Source organism: Nelumbo nucifera, chromosome 3 (genome assembly GCF_055504915.1).
Source record: "Nelumbo nucifera cultivar China Antique chromosome 3, China Antique-T2T, whole genome shotgun sequence".
In the NCBI taxonomy this organism is placed as follows: Eukaryota; Viridiplantae; Streptophyta; class Magnoliopsida; order Proteales; family Nelumbonaceae; genus Nelumbo; species Nelumbo nucifera.
Window position 1 is genome coordinate 6,268,332 of NC_142651.1, and position 23,902 is coordinate 6,292,233.

At 38.0% G+C, this 23,902-nt stretch overlaps 1 protein-coding gene across 4 annotated transcripts in view; it reads right to left on the bottom strand.

Annotated features, from left to right (window-relative positions):
* LOC104593008 (MA3 DOMAIN-CONTAINING TRANSLATION REGULATORY FACTOR 1-like) overlaps positions 1–10,697 on the bottom strand; it is a 29,960-nt gene extending 19,263 nt beyond the window's left edge. Inside the window, exons 1-2 of one of the 4 annotated variants that reach the window (XM_088899984.1) lie at positions 10,142–10,697; positions 9,714–9,936 (exon numbers count right to left, since the gene is read on the bottom strand). Coding sequence is in view for 2 of the 4 variants with exons in the window: in XM_010252615.3 (XP_010250917.1) it covers positions 9,714–9,933 (220 nt within the window). In the remaining 2 variants the exon portion in view is untranslated. Of the gene's footprint in view, positions 1–9,713; positions 9,937–10,127 lie in introns of those variants that run through there. The other 3 variants (XM_010252615.3, XM_010252613.3, XM_088899986.1) reach the window with 3 other exon arrangements.
* Between the last annotated feature and the right edge of the window lie 13,205 nt (positions 10,698–23,902).

Here is a 23,902-nt window from a genome sequence, read left to right on the forward strand (position 1 = left end):
GGGAAGGTGAAAGGGAAGGGACGTAGGTTGAGTTGCTTGTTTGCATTGGAGTTTAAGAAATCACAATCAACATCATCCTCTACTTATTTGAGCTCTTCTACATTGAGTTTGTTTTGAGTCAAAGAAACTATTTCTAGGATTTGTGGCACAAACATTTGGGTCACCCAAACTCTGAAAAACTTAAATATTTGTTTGAATCTGGTTTTGTTAAAACTAAAATTCCATCTATGACATCTTTTGATACATTTTGTGTTTCTTGTTGTCTAAGTAAGAGTCATATTTTACCATTCACTCACTGAGCTGAACATGCTACTTCACCTTTTGAAATTATACATAGTGATGTTTGGACTTCATCTTTTGTTTCTCGAATGGGATACAAGTATTTTGTGTTGTTCATTGATGACTGTACTAAGTACACTTGGATCTACTTTCTCAAACACAAATCAGAAGTTTTTCCAACATTTTGGTTGTTTCATACCATGATTCGAGTTCAGTTTCAAGCAAATGTGATGACCTTATGATCAGACTTGGGGGGGAGAATACAATGACGTTGAATTCCTAGTCTATTTGAAACATCATAGCATACAAGTCCAACGATGTTGTCTATACACTCAATAAAATGGTGTGGCAGAAAGAAAGAATGGCTACATTCTTAGTGTTGTAAGGACTCTTCTACAAAAGTCACATGCGCCTCCCACATTCTACGTGATGGTCGCTAGTACGGTAGTGCATCTGATTAATTGTATCCCTTCATCTGTTCTTGCTAATATATCTCCTCATCAAAAGCTGTTGGGATCCCCCCCCCTAGATCTTTCCCATCTCCATGTCTTTGGGTGTCTATGCTTTGTTCATATTCCCCCTCGTGAACGTTCAAAGCTTTCAACTCAATCTGCCATGTGTGATTTTATGGGATATAGCCCTAAACACAAGGGACTCCTTTGTTATGATCCCTTTGCACATGGTATTCATATTTCTCAAAATGTGATATTTCTTGAACATATCTCCTTTTTTTCAAGAATTGCCAAGTTATCTGCACCCTTTGTTTCAGTTTTGTATTCACCCTTTCCTACACCTCCGACCCCTCTTCCTCCTAGTCTAGATCCTTCGCCCATCACAGACAACCCTGTAAGTAACGCTCTAGTTTCAGATTCCTCAATTGTTCCTCCTATACCTTTACGTCGTTCTACTCGTATCATTAGACCACCTAACCGCTATGGTTTTCCTTCAAACTATAGCTCCTTCTTCGTTGTTTTGTCCTCTATAGATATTCCCCGTTCTTACCAATAGGCCAGTAGCAGCCCTCGGTGGCGAGATGCCATGGATGCAGAGATTCAAGCTTTGCATGAGAATGACACTTGGGACCTCGTCTCAGCACCTTCATATGGCTCTATTATTGGGAGCAAATGGGTCTACTCCATCAAGCTGAAATCTGATGGGTCTTTGGACCGCTACAATGCTAGGCTTGTGGCACAGGGATACATGCAAGAGTTTGGCATTGACTATGAGGAAACATTTGCTCTCGTGGCCAAGATCACCATAGTCCATGTTCTTTTAGCCCTCTCTACTTCACATTCTTTGACTATTTTTCAATTAGATGTGAAAAATGCTTTTCTACATGGGCATCTAAAGGAAATAGTATATATGAAACCTCCTCCAACTCCAAGGTACTGTAGTGATCCCTCCCTCGCCTATCGGCTAAAGAAATCCCTCTATGGGCTAAAAGCCTAAAACAAGCCCCTCGAACTTGCTTTGAAAAATTCAGAGATGTTGTGCAAGTCGGGTTATAGCCAGAGTGCGCTGAACTACTCTCTCTTTGTTTGGAAAAGACCCCAGGACCTTACCATTCTCCTACTATATGTGGATGACATGTTCTTGACTAGAGATGATATAAAAGGAATTCAGGACCTCTAGTCTCTTATCCACAATTCCTTTCACAAGAAAGATCTAGTCCCTCTTAACTATTTCTTGGGACTGGAAGTTCAACGAAGCTCCCAGGGATATTTATTTGCCAACACAAGTATGCTTCTAACCTTGTTAAGTTGGCCAACCCCACTGATGATAAACGAGTTGATACCCCCCTTGGAGTTGAATGTCAAATTGTCCAAATCAGAAGGCCCCCTACTTCCTAACGCCTCCCATTATCGGAAACTCTCTCATTTATCTCACCATGACTCGTCCTACCATCTCACATGCAGCTCAAGTTGTTAGTCAGTTTGTCTTTGCTCCTCATCAACCTCATTTGGCTGAGATACATCGGATCATCCGCTATGTTCGGGGCTCCTTATCATAAGGTCTTCTCTTCTCTTCATCTTCTTCTATCCAACTGCGGGCCTATACTGATGTAGATTGGGTTGGATGCCCCGACACAAGACATTCCATAACCGGGTGGTGTGTCTTCATGGGTGACTCTAATATTATGGAAATGCAAGAAACAGCAAATTGTTTCCAAGTCCTCTACGAAAGCAGAGTACAGGGCAATGTCATCTGTTGTAGTGAAGTCATTTGGCTTTAATCTTCATTTAAGGAGTTGGGTCATTCCTCTCCTGCACCCATCCCTCTGTATGTGAACAACACTAGTGCTATTAAGATTGCCTCTAACCCCATCTTTCATGAAAGGACGAAGCATAATGAGGTGGACTACCACTTTATCCGCAACTTGTTTCTTACAAACTCTATCTCTCCCTCATGTTGCCTACAATATGCAAGTTGTTGACATCTTCACCAAGGCCGTGACGAGGTCCAAACACTTATTTCTTGTAAGCAAACCGATGCTCATGCCTCTACATCATTTTGAGGGGGAGTGTGAAGAAAATCACTGATGTACCATATTACCGTAGTTCCTATTGTATTGTAGCTAACTGATGTATATTTTATTATTTTCTCTTCAGCCCTACATAGGCTTTTCTATAATTATATTATGTTGCCCTACAAGGGCCTCTCTGTAAATACTCTAATTTCATTATTTGTACAAGGGCCCCTTGGAATAGGGCCTAAGCATCCATTCTTCACCCCCTGAATTCTGTATTCTGCTCTAGCTTGTGGACAGATTTAAACTTTTTGCCCTCTAAATAAAGCTGATTAAAGATTTCAGCTACCAAGGTGAACAATAAGGGAGATAAAGGGATTAGACAAATAAAAGTGGAGTTATTACCTTTGTTTACAATAGCTAAATGATAGAAGTCTTTGAAAAGTTGAAACCTCCATAAAATTTGCCTTGATGATGTCCCATCCCAATTGTTTAAAGTATATCTTCTACCATCTCAATTTCAATCAAGCTCGTTAAAGTAGCTTAAAAAGGCACTAGTGATATCCTCAAGAGCCTCCACTTCCTTTTGCCCCACTTTTTATCTTTTTTTCTTTTTTGATAAGTCCTTTTGCCCCACTTTTTATCTTTAATTTTTCCTTCTACTAGAGGCATAATTATGGAAGAATTTGAAATTATTATCTCCTTCTTTTAGCCATCTAATCCTTGATCTTTAGTTCAAAAATGCTTCTCCTCTCCTCACCACCTTCTCCCAATCTTTTCTTAAAGTCAACCTTCTATTTATCCCCCCCCCCCTTCATCTAAACTCCCATTATGCTCCTTGATATCTAGCTCCCCATTAGGATTTTAAGTTTTTCTCCTTTGAAGGCTTTTAAGCACCTCCTTTCACCATTAATTTAAATTCCTTTTCAGAAATTTTAGCTTTTGCAGGAACCGAAAACCAGCCCAACCTCCAACCCTACATTATTTATTCCCACACACACACACACACACGTGCATGCACACAGCCACCTTTTGGTGAAAATCCTCATGTTCAATCCACACCTTTTCCAATCTGAAAGGAGCTCTTCCTCTTAATACTAACTTTGTCTTCAAAACAATTGGCTAGTGATCACAAGTGCACTTGGGTCAGATGACTCAGATCTCCTGAAAAAGCGTGGGAAAATGCTACTCCAGTCAATGGTCAGTAGTAATCTGTCCAACCTACAACTATTCTTGTTTTCCTGCATTGGACCAAGTGAACTTTCCATTTTGGAGAGGAAGCTTTTTTATTGGAAATGGTAACTTCATTAACACAATATTAAGATACAAATCATACAATATTTATTACAGCATTGCCCAGAATAAACTCTCCCAAACAGTCCCTTGTTTGGCTAAGGTATCAGTTAGCCCATTAGCTGATCTTCTTGTCCACTTGAAGCAAGCACCAATCACCCTTGTTATGTTGAGGATTTCCCTAATTGGTTGTTTATATATCCAGGCAACCAACTTGCTTGATTGCAACCAATCAATTAACAATTTAGAGTCTCCTTCTATCTCAACTTGGTGTAACCCCAATTGTTTGGCATATCTTACACATTGAAGCAAAGCTATCACCTTCACAGTTTTCAACCAGTGGATTCTATATATGCCCTCAGCTGAGAAGTCTTTAAACAAGTTCAATGTTTTCAACTAGTGGATACTACAGTTTCCTCCTTGGATTTTTTTTTTTTTTGATCAATAACACCATCTTCATTAAATTAAAAGAAAAGAGGGAATATGGATGCAAAAGGGGAGATAAAATAACTTAGCTCCCCAAAAACAGAAAGCAAAGGGAATGCAAAGAAGAAAGATTAAAAACTAGCCCAAAAAACAGACTCCCTATTCACTCCTTGCTTGGCCAACCCATCCGCAAATGAGTTGGCACTCCTCTTCACCCAGCTGTACTGAATCTCAATGTCCCTACCCAGCCATAAGAACTATTTTTTTCATTGTTAAAGTTCCACAAACCACTGTCATCTGTCTTCAACCAACTAACCACCACCTTCGAATCACCTTCCAGGATCAAACGACTGATATTTAATTCCTTTGCACTTCGAATTCCTTCAAGCGCTGCAAGGATCTCAGCCCTAAGAGAGTCACCTTCTCCAATAGGGCCAGAGAATAAAGCAGTAACAATCCCTTCCTCATTCCTGAAGACTCCTCCAATCCCAGAGGGCCCTGGATTCCTTACACTGCTGCCATCAAAATTCAGCTTTATAAAGCCCGAGGGGGGAGGGGACCAAAACGGACAAAGTCCTCTTGCATCTAGCAATGGAAGCAATCTCTTTCTAGTTTCTTAGCAAGTCATCCACAGGAAAATTTGAAAACAACTCCATAGATTTTAGCCAGTGGACAGCCCTTAAAAGGATTCGATCTAACAATTCTTCCAATGTTCTTTCCTTGTCGGAAAAAATGCGTGACTTTCTTTCTTCCCACAATGACCAGCATACCGCTGCCCTAATACGCCTCCACATAGTCTTCCCTCGCTTCCTAGGCCAACTAAAAAAAGGAGAAAACAAACCTTGAACAGTCTCCGGAGGATACCAAGAACACCCAAAACGGGAGAAAACCCACTCCCAAACAGTTTTAGCAGCCTTACAAGAGACCATGAGATGGTAGCCAGATTCCCCATCAGCTTTACAAAGAGCACATCTATTAGGAAGTAGACAATAGTTGGGTCTCTTTCTCTGAAGTAAGTCTAAAGTGTTGATTCTTTCCAGGAAAATTTCCCAACAAAAAAAACCAACCCGTGGAGGAATAGGCCTGCTCCAAATTTCCTTAACTGGAAAGGACAACCCAAAGGGGATAGGAGGCTGAGTTAAGGTTTCAAAGAATGAAGCACAAGAAAAGGTACCAGAGCTAGAAAGGGTCCAAAATTCGGTGTCTTCCTTAAAAAGGTTTAGGAAGACAATCTCAAGGAAGGCTAGCAAAGTTACCAAGCTATCCATGTCTGTATCCCTAATTGCTACGCAGGCCAAGGTTCCATCCAAAGCCAGAAGTAGAGGCTGGAGGGACAAGAAAGAAGATATGGGTTCATTTTTCAAGTCTGATAAAGCATACAAGGAAGGAAACTGGTCCTTCAGAGGAGAATCCCCGACCCAAAGTTGTTCCCAGAATTTTATTCGGTTACCAGAGTTTAGACCATACCTGATCCAAGGGGAGAAAATTGGAAGCAGATTGTGAATGGATTTCCAAGGAGCAGCAGCTAAAGCCCTTGCCAAGATTCCAGGATCCCAGCCATTGTCTTCCATCCCATGAATGCTAGCCACAATCTTAGTCCACAATTTATCCCTTTCCAATGAAAACCTCCACAACCACTTTCCCAGTAGAGCCATATTCCTTTTCTTGAAATTACCAATCCCAAAACCTCCTAGTTTTTTAAACCAAGTGACCACCTCCCAACTCACCCTATGATCTCACTTCTCCTCTCCAGGCTCCAGAGAAAGTTCCTTATTAATTTTTCCAAAAGATTTGAAACCTTTGAGGGGATCTTAAACACTGACAGATAGTAGACAGGTAGGTTAGCTAGGGTAGACCTAATGAGAGTGACTCTCCCACCTAAAGAAAGATAATTTCTCTTCCAGGCCGCCAGCCTCTTCTCAATCATCTCCACAACCGGAGCCCAAAAGCTAACACTCTTAGGGTTATCTCCTAAAGGGAGGCCCAAATATGTCAAGGGCCTGTCCGAAATTGCACAACCTAGCTCACCTGCAAATTCCCTTAGGTCCCTTTCGTTCACATTCACTCCCGCCACACAACTCTTATCAAAGTTTACCTTGAGGTTAGATATCTGCTCAAAGAGTTGTATTGTCAACTTTAGATTCCGGATCCAATTGAAGTTCCCTCCTTCACAGAAAAGGATAATATCATCTACAAACTGTAGAAGTGTTAAGGGAACCTCCTCCCTTCCTACTCTCCACCCTCTTATCAAATTCCTCGAATCTGCTCTATGGATCAATCTCCCAAGCACATCAACAATCAGGGTGAAAAGAAATGGGGAAAGAGGATCTCCTTGTCTTAGACCTCTCAACGCAGGAAAGAAGTCAACCACAGTCCCGTTCACCAGGATAGAATAATGACAAGTCCTAACACAGCCCCAGATCCACTTACACCACCTGTCTCCAAAACCAAAACTCCTCAACACCTCCATCAAGAAAGACCAATCAACCAAGTCATAAGCCTTCTCCAAATCCAATTTGCAAACCACTCCCTTCTTTTTTGACTTCCTAAAGCTCTCCAAGCTCTCATTTGCAATGAGAATCTGATCGGTGATCTGTCTTCCCTCCACAAAAGCACCTTGGTTGGGTGCAATAATAGAGGGGAGCACCTTCTTTATCCTGAGAGACAGCACCTTTGCAATGATTTTGTACAACCTAGTCACCAGACTAATAGGTCTAAAATCCTTTGGTTGAGAAGCATCTTTCTTCTTTGGGACTAAAGCAATGAAAGTTGAGTTCAAGCCCGGGTTTATTACACCCCTCCTGTGGAACTCCTCAAAAACTGATCTAAGATCATTCTCCAAAATATCCCAACAATCCTGGTAAAAGGCCATTGTGAACCCATCTGGACCCGAAGCTTTTGTCCTATCCATTGAGAATACTGCTTCCTTTAACTCCTCCATATCAAACCTTTTTTCTAACCACTCTCTCTTCTCTGCACTTAGAGTCGGCCTATCCAATCCCTCCAACCACACTCTCCCATTCATAGGCCTTCTAAAAATAGATTTGAAGTGGTTTACTAGAGCCTCTGTAATTTCTGCCGAGTGGGACAACACTGCTCCATCAACTTCCAAATTAGAGATGAAATTCTTCTTTCTCCTCCCATTTGCCACTGAATGGAAAAACCTTGTGTTTTTGTCTCCCTCCTTTAGCCACTTACACCTGGATTTTTGCCTCCAACTTAATTCCTCTTTAACCAAGATGTCCTCCATCTGCCTCCTCAAAACCCATCTCAACTTCCTTTATTCCTCTCCAAAGGAACTTCTCTCTTCCTTTAGGTCCAAATCCTCGATTTGCTCCACCAGAACTTGTTTTCTCTCTTCTAATCTTCCAAACTCCAGCCTATTCCACTCCTTTAATTGTGATTTTAAGTATTGGAGTTTCTTGTGGAACCTCATTCCCTCCGAATCAACTACCGGATTAGCTTGCTCCCACCACTCTCTAATCTTCTCAATGAAACCCGGATGAGTCAACCACATGTTTTCAAACTTGAAAGGGGTAGGCCCAACTCCTCTTAATTCCTCCTTGACCAACACTATAGGCCAGCTTCACCCAATAATCTCCACTCCTTTAAAGATCCTATTATTTCTTTCTACCTAGACTAACTAGAGGATAGTTGCTCTTGTGGCTCTCCACATAATTCTTCCATGCCTCTTCGGTTTCCTGAAAAAGTTGGGGTCAAATAGGCTCACCACATCCGAGGGAGGTGTCCAACTACAACCAAAGAGAGAAGATAATCAGGACCAAATAAAGAACACAAAAGGAAATGAGGCTAATAGGTGTGTCATGTGTGATCATCTCACCAAAACCCAAACAAAGGCTACAAACATGGGGTGAAAGGCAAAAATTTGCCCTTTTTCTTTACAACACATCCAAAGTAAAATCATGCAAGCAATGCTAGTGAAACTAGAAAAATCCCTCGTGCTTCTAGTTCTAGTTGATCTTTTCCCATTGAAGTCTCCTCCAACACACCAAGAGATGTCATCAAACTCATGAATCAAGTCCAATTCTTCTTTAAATCTTCCACTTCCATATGGAGAATTAGGGTCATGGACACTAGTTGGGATTTAGTTGAAGCCATCAATTTATTGGTGAAAAGGATAGAAATGGAAAATTCCCCTTTGTCTATTTCAACCCCAAAGACTTCCTCTTCTCTCCAAATGATGAGAATTTCCCTATAAGCACCAACATCAGTGAGAGTAGCCCATTTTCTTCCCCTCAAACCCCAAATGGATTTTATTAATTTATTGTCAACCAGCTACTTTTTTTGTTTCTTGCAACACTACAAGGTCTGGGCCTTCCCTCCTTAACGCATCTTTCACAAGACTCCTTTTCAATTCTCCTCCCAAACCTTTAACTTTCCAGCTTAAAATCTACCCGCCCCACCCAAAAGACCTGAAACCTGATCATCTATACCTCAGTGCAACTGTTTTAGTTCCCTATTGGTTTCCTTCTTCGATCCCTTTTCTGTTTTGGCTTCACTTCTATTTTTCCCCATGTTCTACCTATCATCAACGATTTCTCCAAACTTCTCTATACTCTATACTCCTAGTTTCCTGGCCATCCCCGTGACCTTGCTATCAAATTGTGTCTCCCTTCTACTGTTTGCATTAAGACGAAGGCCTTCTTCCACCCCACAGTGTGGAGCAAAATTATTGGTCACAGCCTGGAAAATAGCTATCAAGTTCAGATAATCCGCTCTCCATGAATTATGGGCACCCCACTTTCTCATAAAACTGTTATAACGCATTTGAATACTACCTATCCGTGTAGGTCACATAAATGAAAACCGTGTATAAATCTGAAGGTGTAAAACTACTTACCAAAATTAAATAAAAAAATAAGTAAAACCGGGGCTTTATGGGAATGTTTGCCGAGACTCCACTTTAAACATCTTGAAGCATTTTTCTTAGAGTAGCTTGAAATGTTCGTTGAGGAATTCTAACAAGTATGGGCATTAGGGATGCAAAATTAGCTCAATCCACAAGGTCCAAGGACCAACCATGAGTTACAACGGAAGATGAATTATTGGAATCAATTAGACAAACAACTTGATAAATGAAATATATCCACGTGCAGACATTTATCACTCGGAGACGTTTTAACTGAAATGTCGCGTTGATCAGGGATAAATAAGGAAGGCAACTTTAACCAGCCCTAGAAAGAAACTAGAGTTAACCATCTATATATATCGAAACCGACAAACTCACCCTTCTTCACGCGCACAAGCTTGCCAGAGTGTGACCGGCGCACATGCCTGACAGCAATGCCACCCGTAGGAGCTCTCCCACCAGTTGAAACTTTTATGTGATGTTCAGGAAGCAATGATGTAGGAGATTTCGGTGACGAAGACAGGATCTCTGAATTCAAAGACGCTTGTCTCAACAATTCCCTCTGCTCATTGGTCAGAAATCCCTCGTTTGAAGCCATTTACTATCAAAAAGTCAAGAGAACAAAGCCCGTCGTAAGACTACCAAAATTCGATAGCGATCTCACCAAATAGAAGATTTCCGTTCGTTTACCACAAGCTTTTTGGAAATCAACGTTCAAAAACAGATAAACCTCACAAATGGAAATGTAAAAATAATAAAGAAACAGTAATCGCAGCTGGACAGTAGTGGCACCTTATGAGCTTTACCTCGAATAGGTATACAAGCATAAAAAAGGAAACAGCAAGTAACAAGAACCTCTGCACTTCAAGCGGACAAAAGCGGTGACTCAAAACCCTAATCCGACATTGAAGTTGCAGAGATCTTTGTGGACTAATGCTTGTGGCCTTGGCCCGGATCTCGAGCCAAGACAGGAGAAGCACTTGGATGACGAGCGACCAACAGCAAAAAAGAAAGTCGATCGAAGACAAGTAGAGTTGGACAAACCCCTGCTAGAAACCCTAGATTCTAGCAAGCTGCAGATCCGGAAATCGCTTCCGCCTCGGATTAGCCCCTTCTCTCTTTCAATTGATTGGAATAAAAGAAAGAAACTGAACTAGAAAACGAGGGATAGTCGGATAGATCATAGATGAAGATAGATGAAAGAGCGGGTAGGGGTCGTCGGAGGGGTTTTATAGGGGAGGTTTCGGTTAAACGTACACGTCACCAGGAAGTTTTGAGCATATCCCTTCTAGTGCCCACGTGGCATTGGCTGAAAGCCGAGGTGGCTGTCCTATATACGTCCTCCAGGCTCCGGTCCGGTGGGCTGAGACGAGTCTAGGACTGGAAAAGTGGGAGTTAGGTTTCGCTCCACTTGATCTATACTCGCCACTTCCCTGTTCCCTTAATCAAGTATTTTAATGAATTTTGATTGTTAAAAACTCTTTGCGTATGATAGATTTCCCCTTTTAATTAATTCGATTTCTTCCGACACAAATCTGTGGGAAACATGAACATGAATTGATGACCCGTTCTCTTGAGTTCATGTCGTCTAAGGTTGTTCATTGTCCTACTGTCCGTACACGTGGATATCGTGATTGGCCCAGTATCCACCGGTTTCTGTAGATATTCGAACTGCCTGGGCAATCTACGCCGTTGATGCATGCAGCACAAGGACTTTGAGCATGTTCCAAAACATGGTGCCACGGTGGCATTTCATTTCAAGGGAATTAGACGTTCATCCAAACAGCGGCCGCTGGTGACAGAATCACATGGCACAAGGTTTGGACTTGGATAAAAAGAGAAAATTCTGCACTAGTATCCTGTACTTTAGGTCAATTGATACTTTGGTCCCTGAAATTTAAAATGTGATAATTCAGTGCCAAAACTTTTAAAATGTGACATTCTAGTATTTATCCTTAATTAGTTATTAATCAGTTGTTAAATAGCGTTTGAAAAAGATATAAATGTCCTTTGAGTATCATATAATTTTTTTTATTAACTATCTAAACATTGACAAAAAATTAACGGTCTCAAATTCTTGCCTCTTATATTCAAGAAAGTTAGGGTCACCAAAATTCCCACACAAACGTGACCCCAACTTTCTTTAATGGAACAAACAGATTTTGAACTGTTAATTTTTTGTCAACGTTTAGATGGTTGCTAAAGAAAATTAAATGACACTTGAAGGGCTTTTGTGTCTTTTTTCAAATGTCACCTAATGGTAGGTTAACATCTGATTAACAGTAGGTAATGGATTGTCACGTTTTGAAAGTTTGGGTATTGAATTGTCATATTTTAAAGTTTGGGGACCAAAGTGGCACTAGGCCCAAAGTACAGGGTACTAATCAGGAATTTTAAAAATTCAGGTACTAAATTGTCACATTTTAAAGTTCGGGGACCAAAGGATTATGTAAACGTGACCCCAACTTTCTTTAATGGAACAAGCAAGGATTTGGAACTGTTAATTTTTTGTCAACGTTTAGATGGTTGATAAAGAAAATTAAATGACACTTGAAGGGCTTTTGTGTCTTTTTTCAAATGTTACTTAATGGTATGTTAACATCTCATTAACAGCAGGTACTAGATTGTCACGTTTTGAAAGTCTGGATACTGAATTGTCGCATTTTAAAGTTTGGTGACCAAAGTGGCATTAGGCCCAAAGTACAGGGTACTAATCAGGAATTTTCCCTAAAAAAAAAAGTTAGCCACTACAATCGAATATGAACCAACAAAGAACCCTACCAACACATTTTGACAACATGATCTCTGATCCAGGTCGTATGTGGGTGCTATTGTCAAATTGGGATCTCTTGTCACTAAGACACCTTTTGAATACCCTACCAACTTGATCTGACACCATACAAATCTAACTATGAAACTGGGGCCACCATAAAAATAGGACTCATCATGCATGAGATGTGCAGTGTTTGATAATATTGGTAGAGTATAGGAATGCATGACTCCGGATCTCCTGCCCATGTCTACCCACAACACACTACTTTCGTGTATTGAAAACATCTCCTGATGCATAATACTATGTAGATGGATGAAATGTTCATCATGTGTGACCGTGGTGTTATATGGGTAAACGTGGTAGAGTTATTATAGTCAGGAGATCCGGGCTCCGTTATCATGGTGAGATGTGAAGATATATATTGAAAGCGTGTTGGAATAGATTTTGTTGGGAGAATACCCCAATCCATTTCCTTCAACAATACTAGAGGGTGAGGCTTTCTTGTCCCAACGTGCTAACCCATGTTCATTTGACGTCAAGGCTGCTTTGATGTGGGAGGATGTCCATATGTGACATTCATACGTATAGAGATGGATAAGGGATAATGAATATCCTTCGTATGGGCCGGATCCCGGCTTGGTCAATGCCAGGGATGTCGCCGAGCCAAGCAGACCAGTGGGCTCAGCAGCCCTAGACATGTCAGCAAGGCCCAATTTATTGACCCAAAACTGGTCCAAACAGGTTTCCTAATATGTAAATTCCTAGAATCAGCTTTTGCATCAAAATACTGTTAGCCTCTACCTGGCCCATCAAATAGTCCACCAAAACTTTTGTAGTGTTCTGTTCTATGCTATTATACAAAATAGTTCATCAGTTCATGCACTTTTTAATGCATTGGACATAATGGTCCATCCAAGCCCAGCCCCAGGTCCCTACCCAACTGCAGTACGTCAATTTTCAGTTTGGATGGGCTGGGTTTGATAGATAATAGATTAGGCTAGACTTTACACTCAGTCCGGCCTTAAATCCGACTCAACCCTCTCAATTTGCACCCTTTCATCATCTCATACATGTTGTAAAACTGCACTTGAATGCTTTGGTGTCTCGAATAACAAAAAAAAACACCTTTTGGGGAAAGGGTCGAAGAATGTTATGATGCTACTAGCCTTCTGGTTGGCTATACAACTCAACATTTGCAAAAGATGTTCTACCTTATCCTTACAGCCAAGGCGAGTAAGATGCTGTTTTCTTCTTTTCCTCCATATGAGGTACATGAAGCCATGAAATATTCTATTTTTCTCATTTACAAGCTATAGGGTTGCCCAATGGACTTAAAGCCCTAAACCCAGTGTAACGTCCGATTCTTTCTTTTCTTTTTCTTTCTTTCTTTCTTTTTTTTGGGGGGTCCGATTCTATTATTTTAACTTGAGACCTTAGTATTTGCATCCTTCCAATAATAGGATTGGATGTGGCTATGACCTTATATGATCTTATTAATATTCGAGTTGGTTAAAATTTTATTATATATGTAAAATAACTACTGTGCATATATATAAAGGGAAAATGACTTAAACCTTCATTGACGTCTGTGATAAATGCTAAAAACCTCCCTCTCTATTAGAAAAGGATTAAAACCTCCCTTACGAAAGTAATTTTAGTAGAATCATCAAAAAGTCTCTTTTACCCATGCCAGTTCTTCATATTATCAATACATTGGAATCTCTCAACATGCACAAATGAAACCTGCGCTGAGATGGTGGAGAACTTGAGGGCTGAGGCTTGTAGCTAATTAGCTAAGCTAAGGTAGCGTTCAGTAAATCTGATGTCTGAAGTCTGAAAAGCAAAAAACACCTTTGAAAAAGCTCTGAAAGTATTCAATGAAAATTTTGCTTTTCCACTTTTACAAACATCTAAATGTAGTGGAATTATTTGTAATCTGAATGTTGTAATGTCTGAAAATTATGTATTTTACAAATATACCCTTCAAAGTTGTTATTTAAATAAAAAATAAACGAAAATGATTAAAACACACATTAAAAGAGTAATAAAAAAGATTAACATTATAAAAATAATAAATAATATAAAATAAGTATAAAATAAAATAATATTACTAATATAATAATACTGACAAAAAATAATGCAAGATATAAAATTTGCCTTTATTATTTAAAAGTGTAAAATATCAAAATTTTCTTAACCAATAAATAAAAAATATTAAATATACAATTAATGATAATTAAAATATTCAACCATTTTAAATAAAATAACTAAACACCATGAAATAAATACAAAACGTTATTAAATGGTTAACCAATAAATGAAAAAATTTAAAAAGCAGTAAATTATTAATAAAAATATCATCTTAATTTTTTATAGAAAATATTAGAATTATAAAGAAAGAGAAAAGGAGAAAATATAAATAAGAAAAAAGGTTAAAATGGAGTTTAACGTTGCAACAAAAAAAAATGGAGTTTTAATGGCGTGAAGAAGGAAAAGAGGGTTGGGGATCAATCATTTTTTATTAATATTTGATAGAGGCACACATAAGTTAAGAGTCTCAAAAAATCAATTGCTTTTGTTTTTGAAGGGGCACATCTACTCTACTTTCACGAACAGCGATGGTAAGAACAATGCCACTCCTCCTCTTCCCCTTCCTATCTCTCCATTTGTTTTACCTGATTCTTGTTCTCATTCTCATTCTCCCTCATCCTCTTGCTTTTATTTGATTATTGTTTTCTTTTTTTTTTTTTACCTTTCTCCATCCATGTTATAGAGAACAGAGATCGTCAACGATTCTAGTTTTGTTGCTCCTCTGTTCATCGCTGTGAAGAAGAAGAAGGAGAGATGGGGGAACATAAGACGATCATTGTTAGGCTGTTATAGAGGGCAAATGCCGATCTTGGTACATCGGTCCTCTGTTCATCGGAATCACTATAGTGAAAGAAGAAGAAGAAGCGATATCCTTAATAGGATATTACAAGACAAATGGCGACCGTTGTTACAAAAGAAGTCAACCGGTGGAGGGAGGAACAAGATGAGGGAAGAAGAAAAAAAGATGGATTGGTATTTTGGGGAACAAAATATCATCCGCTACTTCTGAATGTGTTCGAAGGTAATAGACACGCTCAATGATTCGGAGGAATTTTCGGATTCCAGAGGATGAGTTCGGAGGTGCTGTCTAATGACCTCAAAGCGTCGAAAAGTAAAAATTTTGGTCTTTGGAGGTCGATTCAGCACTACTGAACACTACCTAAGTCAACATTCAGTAGTAATCACTCCTTGAAGGAATTCTCAAACTCGGGTCATTAGCCTCATCCTTGGGTTGGGTTTTGTCTTTGTAAGGAGCTGAAAGCCATTAAGTAATGACTTAGGGATGCTAATAAGTCGAATAAGATTTGATCTGAATCTGATACCGATAGCGTTAAGAGGCAGATTCAGATACCCCTCTTGATCTTAACAAATCGGATTGGATTGAAAAAGTTTATCTGTTTATTTAACGGATCGAATTCGAGTATCGATCAATTTGATCCGTTATATATATATATATATATATATATATATATATATATATATATATATAATATATATATATATATATATATTATCTATAAAAAACAAATTTCTCCTTTTTCTTTGGAATTTTCATTGAACATTTTCTACCCTTTTTGTTTAAACACACAATCGGCATAAAAAGAGAGTATATATATCATTTATTCTCACTTCAGAAATTGACCAATAAAAAACTGTTCAGAAACTACGCACTTATAAATTATAACGGTTTAAAAAATGCCCATGAATTATATATATTTTTGTCTTAATTATACTACCACGTGCAAATGTAGATACATGTTTACTGGTACGTGCGTTTATTTTTTTTAACTAGGTTTAAATTGTATTATGTACGTGCAAATCTCCAGACTTTAGTCTTCCTCTTCGGTGCTGGTGCGACAGTGAGGGTCATTCATTGCAACCATCTTCCACTCCAAAGTTTCGGCTTTTACTAGGTTGTTGCAACTCTCTTTCTCTTCTTGAATTAGTATTTTAGTACAGTAGCTATTATTGATGCTTAGAGCTTAATATATGCATTATACACAGGTGGATTCCCTTAATATTTTTTTTTTTGCATTTTAAAATAAAAGAATATCTGAACATGGTGATTTATTTCAGATTTGAAACTCCATGTAAAGAATGGAAGATGAGTTTCAAATCTGAAACGTATATTTTATGAATTTTAATAGTGTTTATATAATTTATTTATATTACCATCCTATCATGCATTCATTCTGAAAGATGATTTTCACATTGTTTCAGATTGGTTGAAGTTGAAGATGAGTGCTCCTAGTAGTAATACCTCTAGTGATGCTGTTGCAACTAGTAATAATGAGAATGTGATTGTAGAAAATCCATCTTCCAATGTCATTAAGAAGATGAAAAGAACTTATGCAGTATAAGAAGACTTTGATTTGGTTAGAAAACCATCTGGGGAAGAGCAAGCTGTTTGTAAGCATTGTAAACAAACATTTGTGAGGGCAAGTTCTAGTGGAACAACACACTTAAAGAATCATATTGCTAGATGTGTTGTAAAAAGGTGTAGGTCCAAGGACTCTCGCCAACAAACATTGACTAGTTTTAAATGGAGTTATGGACTGAATGGTGGATTAGTGGTGTTTGGTTTTGAATGGAAAAGAAATAAAAAATTGTGGTGAGTGTGATGACAGGTTGTGACAGGCTTTTGAATGGTGGATGGTTGTTATTGATTTATTACATATTTGTATTTTTTGAGAAATTTCACAGGTTATGGCTAGTTATGATAGGTTTTTGGATAAAAATAGGGCTGGATACTTGCTTAAAAGATTAATTGTTTTATGATGATTTCTTGATAATTTTTTAGATTGTGAGAAGATTTTACAGGTTACGCCGTTATGACAGTTTTTTTATGGATAATTCAGTGTTTTGTATGGGAATTACTGAATTAGTTGTGGATACTTCAAGAGTATTTGGATTTAATAATCAACAAATCAAACATCATGATCTCTTCAGATCCAATGGCCTTTACTGTGTCAGAGGAGCTCAGCCAATCTAAAGTGATTTTCTGGCCATATTTTCTGATTTATGCATCACATGGATGCACATTGTATAGATTGTCATGATTATGATCAAATCTAATGGCTTTTATTGTACTTCACAAGCTATTCCATCTTTCTTGTGATGATTTTTTTAATATTTTTTAGGATTTCTTGTTCACATGTATACCTGTATTATTTGAGAAAATTTCATAGGTAAATGGCAGGTTTTAGCCTAAAATAGGTCTCGGTACTTGGTGAAAAAGTGACTTTTTTTTTTCATTTGTATGTAGCTAAAAATCTCAAGAGTTAACAATCAGATCAAATTGGATTCGAATTGGATATCCGTTTAGATTAACGGATCGAATTAGAATCAAGTTTTATAAAATCCGTCGGATTATTAATGGATTCGAATTAGTAAAAACTAATATCGAATCGAATAAGATATATCTCTTACCGAATTCGATTCGATTCGTTTGCAGCCCTACAATGACTCATTAATTACTGTTTTTCCTTTTTTTTTAAGCAAATGCTAATACCTGGAAATTTATGATATAAGAATGAACTATGACTACACAAGCCATCTTTGTATTGAAATTCTAATCTGCTGATCACTATACACATTGCTAGTCACGTTCATCTAGTCACACATTATGAACATATCTTGTACTAATATCACTGATAAATGCAAGGAGTTGTACGTACTTTTAATTCTAAGAAAGTTTTGATATGTATCGCACTGTATGGTATGATACATTTTGATTTTCAGAGTCGGTGATAGGTGAAATACATGGAATAAAGTTTACATTATTGTAGATTTCCATTTTCAATGCTGAGTTTGTCTCGTCGCAAGAATCCCAGGGCCAAGCTGTCCATACATACAGTGATACAGATGGAGTAATACATGAGAAATGACAAGCTGGGCCTTTCATCTCACTGGGCCAGCCAGGAAGGGTATGTAAAAGGATTGATCACATTCACAACCCAATCAATAATTAGCACCATTTTAGATGCTTTAAGTTTTAAGAAATTTAAAGCGACTCCTTTAGAGTTGTATGACTCATTTCTTTATTATTGTTCATGATTAGTATTATAATAATAAGTAAAACCAATTGATTTCCGCGTTTCAATGTTAAGGCTTATCGAAAACATTAGATGACCATTTACTTGCTGTGTTTGTCAATTCATTTGACCAAGGTTTTGTGGTCCATATAGATGCAGTTTTGTAATCCATTGTCCAAAGAGAGGAGAAAAAAAAAACAAGAAAAAAAAAAAAGAAAAAAGAAAGGAAAATATCTGTTGCAGTGTTGATTTTTTTTTTTTTTAATGTTGCATGTCATCATGTAACGTTCAGTTAAACATAGAACCCCTGTTTCTATGATGTAGGAAATACATTATACTGCAAAGGCTTTGACCAATCATAATCCTCATGAATTTTGATCAAAACCCACCTAATTGGTTGCTATTTTTAAGATGCTGGTTGATTGGTTGTAAAATTTTCTGGTATTATGTCATCATAGTCGAACCCTTTAAATACACAACTGGCTAGATGAATAATTTCTAGAGGCCAACTTGGAAGCCCAGTCGGACCCACAATATCTATTATACAAAATTTAAAGGAGGGTTTTAATTCAAAGATCTTATGTGATGTCTTCCTTGCAGCATAAACTTTTCCATATATTATTGTCATCACCATCCATGTCTTATCCCAATTATATGCGATGAACTATATCAATATTATTATATAATACATAAAAGATATATTATATATAATATTTTATATTTTTTAAGTAAAAAGATAAGACATTTATTATAATGTTCAACTATTCATAGTTTATTTCCTCGATTAACTTTTTTTAAGCCTAAATATGAATTAATTTCATTTGCTTAGGTTACAATGTTAGTGAATACAGGCAACAAGTAGGTGAAAAAGACAATATCACAATAATCCCCTAAGGTTTTACTTTTACAAAAAACTGCAGTTAGCAGTTTAGGGTTGTGTCCAACCCAACTAACCCGATGGACCCAAACTGATTGGGCCAAATCAAAATGCCAGATTTGTCCTAATATTCTAAATTTCACAAAACCTAACGTTTTACAGAGTAAAATTACTTTATTCTTTTTAATTTAACTAGGAGAATTTTTTAATTAAAAGCGAAAACTGAAAAGTTGTTTTAGGGTATTTTAGTAAATTTTCATCTAAATGGATAGATATAAGGGTAGCATTTGACCAAAGTTTTCTGTTGAAGACAAAAACAAAAAGGAGCAACTGCAGCTTTTTTCAATACTACAGAGGAGGTTTTTTTTTTTTGTGTATGTGAAAATGAAACCTCAAAGGAGAGTTTTATATTTTACCCTAAAAAAGGTAATTATGGGCACCGAATGCAAAAATCATGAGATGCTAAAAGCCTAAAACGGAGGACATCTGCCTCGATATAGAGATCATTTCACCAAAATGACCCCCTTAAGGCCTCAACTGCAAGACTGGCCACAAGAGCAAGGCCATAGGAGGTTTATGAAAATGCAAATTGCCCCAACAAATCCCAAAATTATGCATAGATTAAAATCTTACTTGGTTAACTATTATTATGAAAAAATTTCATTTTCATAATTCACTGATGCACAACTTTGATTGTCAAGCTATAAATTCGTCTATTTAACACAATACTACTATGTAAGTTGGGTGATCATGCAACACTAGAAGTGCTTCCCAATTTTTGCTGCATTTTAAATATTTGTTACACATTAAATCAAGTTTCAATCACTCACATTATCTATTTACTTTTCATTAGTTAACATTTTACAAGATGTACATATCATTAAAGACTTTAATAATATGAAAAATTGAATTTTAATGCATCGCTTTATCACTAGTTCAAGTTTTTTGTTTCATGGTGAAATTCATGCATCATAGATTTTGCCTACAAATTTTTATTTTTCAATTTCAATTTTCAATATAATTTATAATTTTATTATATATAATATAATATTTAAAATATATAAGTTTTTATAATTTAATGCCATAGGCCCAAAACCCAATTCAATTTGGCTCAGGCCCAAGCTTATATTTCAGGCCTAAGGTTTGAGCCAGGCCAAGCCTGAACCCATCCCATGATCACCCCTAAATCCTAATACAATAATACTCAAATTACAGTAATTTAATTATTCCCATTCTTGTGGAATTAATGAGTTGATTTTTTATGGGAAGAAAATCAATCACAAACCCAAAAACGCAGTTTACATATTTTTTTGCCATTGAAAGAATGTATTTTTATTGCTCCAAATTCAACACGGCAAGCTTTTAAAGGAAAAAAATCCACCATGTCAATCACATGGAAAAGAGTTTATGTATCTTTGCTCCTTGAAGAAGGAAGCAAGCGTGAATTTCTCTTTCTACCAAAAAATAAAAAATAAAAAATCAAGCGTGGAAGCATTCCATATTGACAAGTAACAAGGTCAAACCTCAAACGTTAGCTTGGAATAAAAAGAAAGAAAAAAAAAAATCAAGCCTTACCACAAAATGCTGATTACATCTCTATCTCTATCCCTAGGGGAAAAACTTCTGATGTTTGGGAAAAACAGTTTGGGCTGTTTTGTGGCTTCTTTCTTGCACTTGGCACGCTACCCGATTCAGGTATTTATTTGTCTTTTTGACTAAATTAATATCAAAAAGAGAAAATCCCCCTTAGTTGTATATGCGTTGGAGGCTCCCAAAACAATCTAGGCAGTTTTTTTTTTTATCCCAATAGTCAAAGGTTTCCTAGGGATCTAATCTGATTCAAATCTTAATCCGATTTGATAAGAGCCAGGTTCAGATGTTCTTTAAATTTAAACGAAATGAATCATATCATGAAAATTCGATCCATTAACTTATTGGGTCCAATTCAGATGCGTCAATTTGTTATAATATTATAAAATGTTTAAAAATATAAATACCATAGCATTGGATTTGAATGGGATATCCATTAACTTTAAAGATCACGTTCAAACCATAATTTGTAAAATCCAATGGATTATTATTGGACTTGAATCACTTGAACCTGTCGGATTATTGTTGGATAACTTGGATTGAATCGGATATGCCCCAAACTGAATTCAGCCAAAAAATTATACATGTTATCATGTTTTGTGTCATTAAGGGGGTGTTCTTTTTTTGGATTTTAAGAGGGGGAAAATAGATTAATGGGATTTTAGTTTCTATTGACCAAGAATCTCATGATATTTTTTCAAATTAATGTGAGGAGGATCAGGGAAAGTTTATTTTTCTAGGTATCACTTATCCAGGTCAGTAAGTGATACCCATCTTCTAGGTGGATAAATAACTTTTCCACTCGAGGGGAAAGTTTTTAATACTTGAATGGAACAAAAATGCCCCTTTTAGTAATAGATTTTTATAGTTAAAATTGTCATTTCCTTTTTTTACTTGAGAAATAAAAAAAAAATGGATAAATACACTTACTTGGGTAAGTACTTCTCAAGGAAAAACTTACCCATTATATTTATCTGGGTAAATTACTTACCGAAAAATAAAGAGGCCTAAAAGGGCTGAATTTAATTACTCCAAATCCACCGTGGCAATCTAAAAAAAAATGTGAACCACATGGAAAATTAAAGAGTTCTTCTTTTTCTCCTTGAATCAAGGGCAACAAGTGTGAGAGTATTCCATGCTGACAAGAAATTAGGTTAAACGTCAGCCTGAAATAAAAAAAAAAAACAAAGCCTTGTTAGTACAATCAACATGTCTATCATTATGGTGCTAGGATCATTCAAGGACTGTTTTTCTTTTGGGGAAAATTTCTTCAAGTACGCCTAAGCTTTAGGAAATTGATAACTATACTCCTACTATTTATATATTGTTTTAAAGTATCTCTAAGTTTTTTGATAATTGACTAAGTCCTCCTTTGCTGCTAACATTCATTAGTGTTTCACTATAACCTGTTCACATGTGAGACCATGTGACGTATATAATTTTTTAAAACCATGACTACCCTGTGGTTGATTTTCCCTCCTTTATTCTTTAAATTTAAAAAAAAAATAAATTGTTGGCCAATGACTTCGTGCTTGAACATTTTACTTCAACCAAGCAACCAAGCAACCAAGATCATTGATCAATGGTTCCATTGAGTTTCCGAATTGAGTTTTTTCCCACCAAGGTGCTGCATCTTGCCATTATGGACCCTCCTGTGATCATGTTAAAAACACCACGGATGGATTGCTCTGCTAGTTGTGGGTCTCGAGGAGGCTAGTCTTTGTTTTGGTCCTTGCTCGATTGTGGCATTTCTCTTGCTTTGTTGGTAGGTCGGCTTCGGTCCTCCTGCTTGATGAATTGCTTCAAATTACCTCGACAGATTAGCTTATCAATTTCGTCCTTGAGGTTATAGAAAATCTCAGTGTCGTGGTCAATGTCCTGATGAAAGTGGCAATATTTGTTTGGGTTCCTATTGGTAGGGTCTCCTCTCATCTGAGGTGGCCATCTGACATACTCAGTCGTCTTGATCTACATCAGAATTTTCCCCTTCTTCACGTTCAGTGCAGTGTAGTTGCGATTCTGGACCGAGGGTGCGAGAACATTGACCCAAGGATCTGCTGCTTCTATACGGAGACCTACTTCTTCTCTGCGATGACCTGATGCGCCTTGGTGATTTGCTTTTCCGCCGCTGTTTGCTGCTCCCTATCTTGTCTTCTGACCTCTTCTGTTTGCCGCTCAACTCCAACTAGGATCCGAGTGCTTCTTGGCCTCTTGGTTGAGGAACTCCACCATAGAGGCCAGAGGGTTCAAGTCGACCTCCTAGCACAAGTTAGGATGTTGGACGTTGTTGACTGTTGTAGTGAGCTGGACGATTGGGTCGAGGTTGGGAATATGAAGTCGCTCCAGGTTGGACCATTTGATGTAGTCTTGGATCTTCTTGTCAGGTCGCAGACTTCGGGCATCGCTTACTTGTAGCAAAGTGTGTAGTAAATAGGTCGACGAATTGGTTCCAACTTTTGATGGAGCTCGTGGCTAGCCCCAAATACCACATCCGAATTGTGCATTTGAAGGTGATCGGGAAGGCCATGCAAATGCTTGCATCATTTGCCCCATGTAGCTGCATCAGGGCTTGGAAGCTGTTGAGGTGGTCGATCAGGTCAGTTGTTCCCGTTATAGGATTCCAGGTTAGGGGCCTTGAAGTCTTTCAACTGTGGGGCCATGAGGATCTCAACAGTTAGTGGTGAAGTTTGGGACACTGGTTATGCTAACGAGGTGGCTTCTTCCTAGGGCGTGACGTGTGCGTCTGCGGCGCCTTCTTCGTGACCCTTTGGTCAAGCTGGTGGCTTTGGTCCCGATTGGTACTATGGCCCGGCTTAGTTCCTCGACTGGGACCTGGTTCTGCTTGTCGGAGCGACGAGGTGGGTTAGGTACTAGGTTCTGATTTTGATTGTCGGGCTGTTGGTTCTGGTTCTGGTTTTGGTCCGCATTCTGTCTAGAGGCCTAATCTCGCCGATGTTGCTACTACTACTATTGTTGTTGTTGTTGTTGTTGTTGCATCCTTGCTAGGGCGGAAAAATGTCCTTCCCATGTTCTCATTTACAGGTTTATCTCATGGACGTATTGCATCAACTCATTGAAATGGCGCGCATCGATCTCGATAGGAATTGATGAGGGCTCGACTGGCAGGAGAGGCACATTCACGTTGGGTAGAAGAAAGTTGGGATTCTGCATGATGGGGATGCCTAGTAGGTTCAGGGGCATG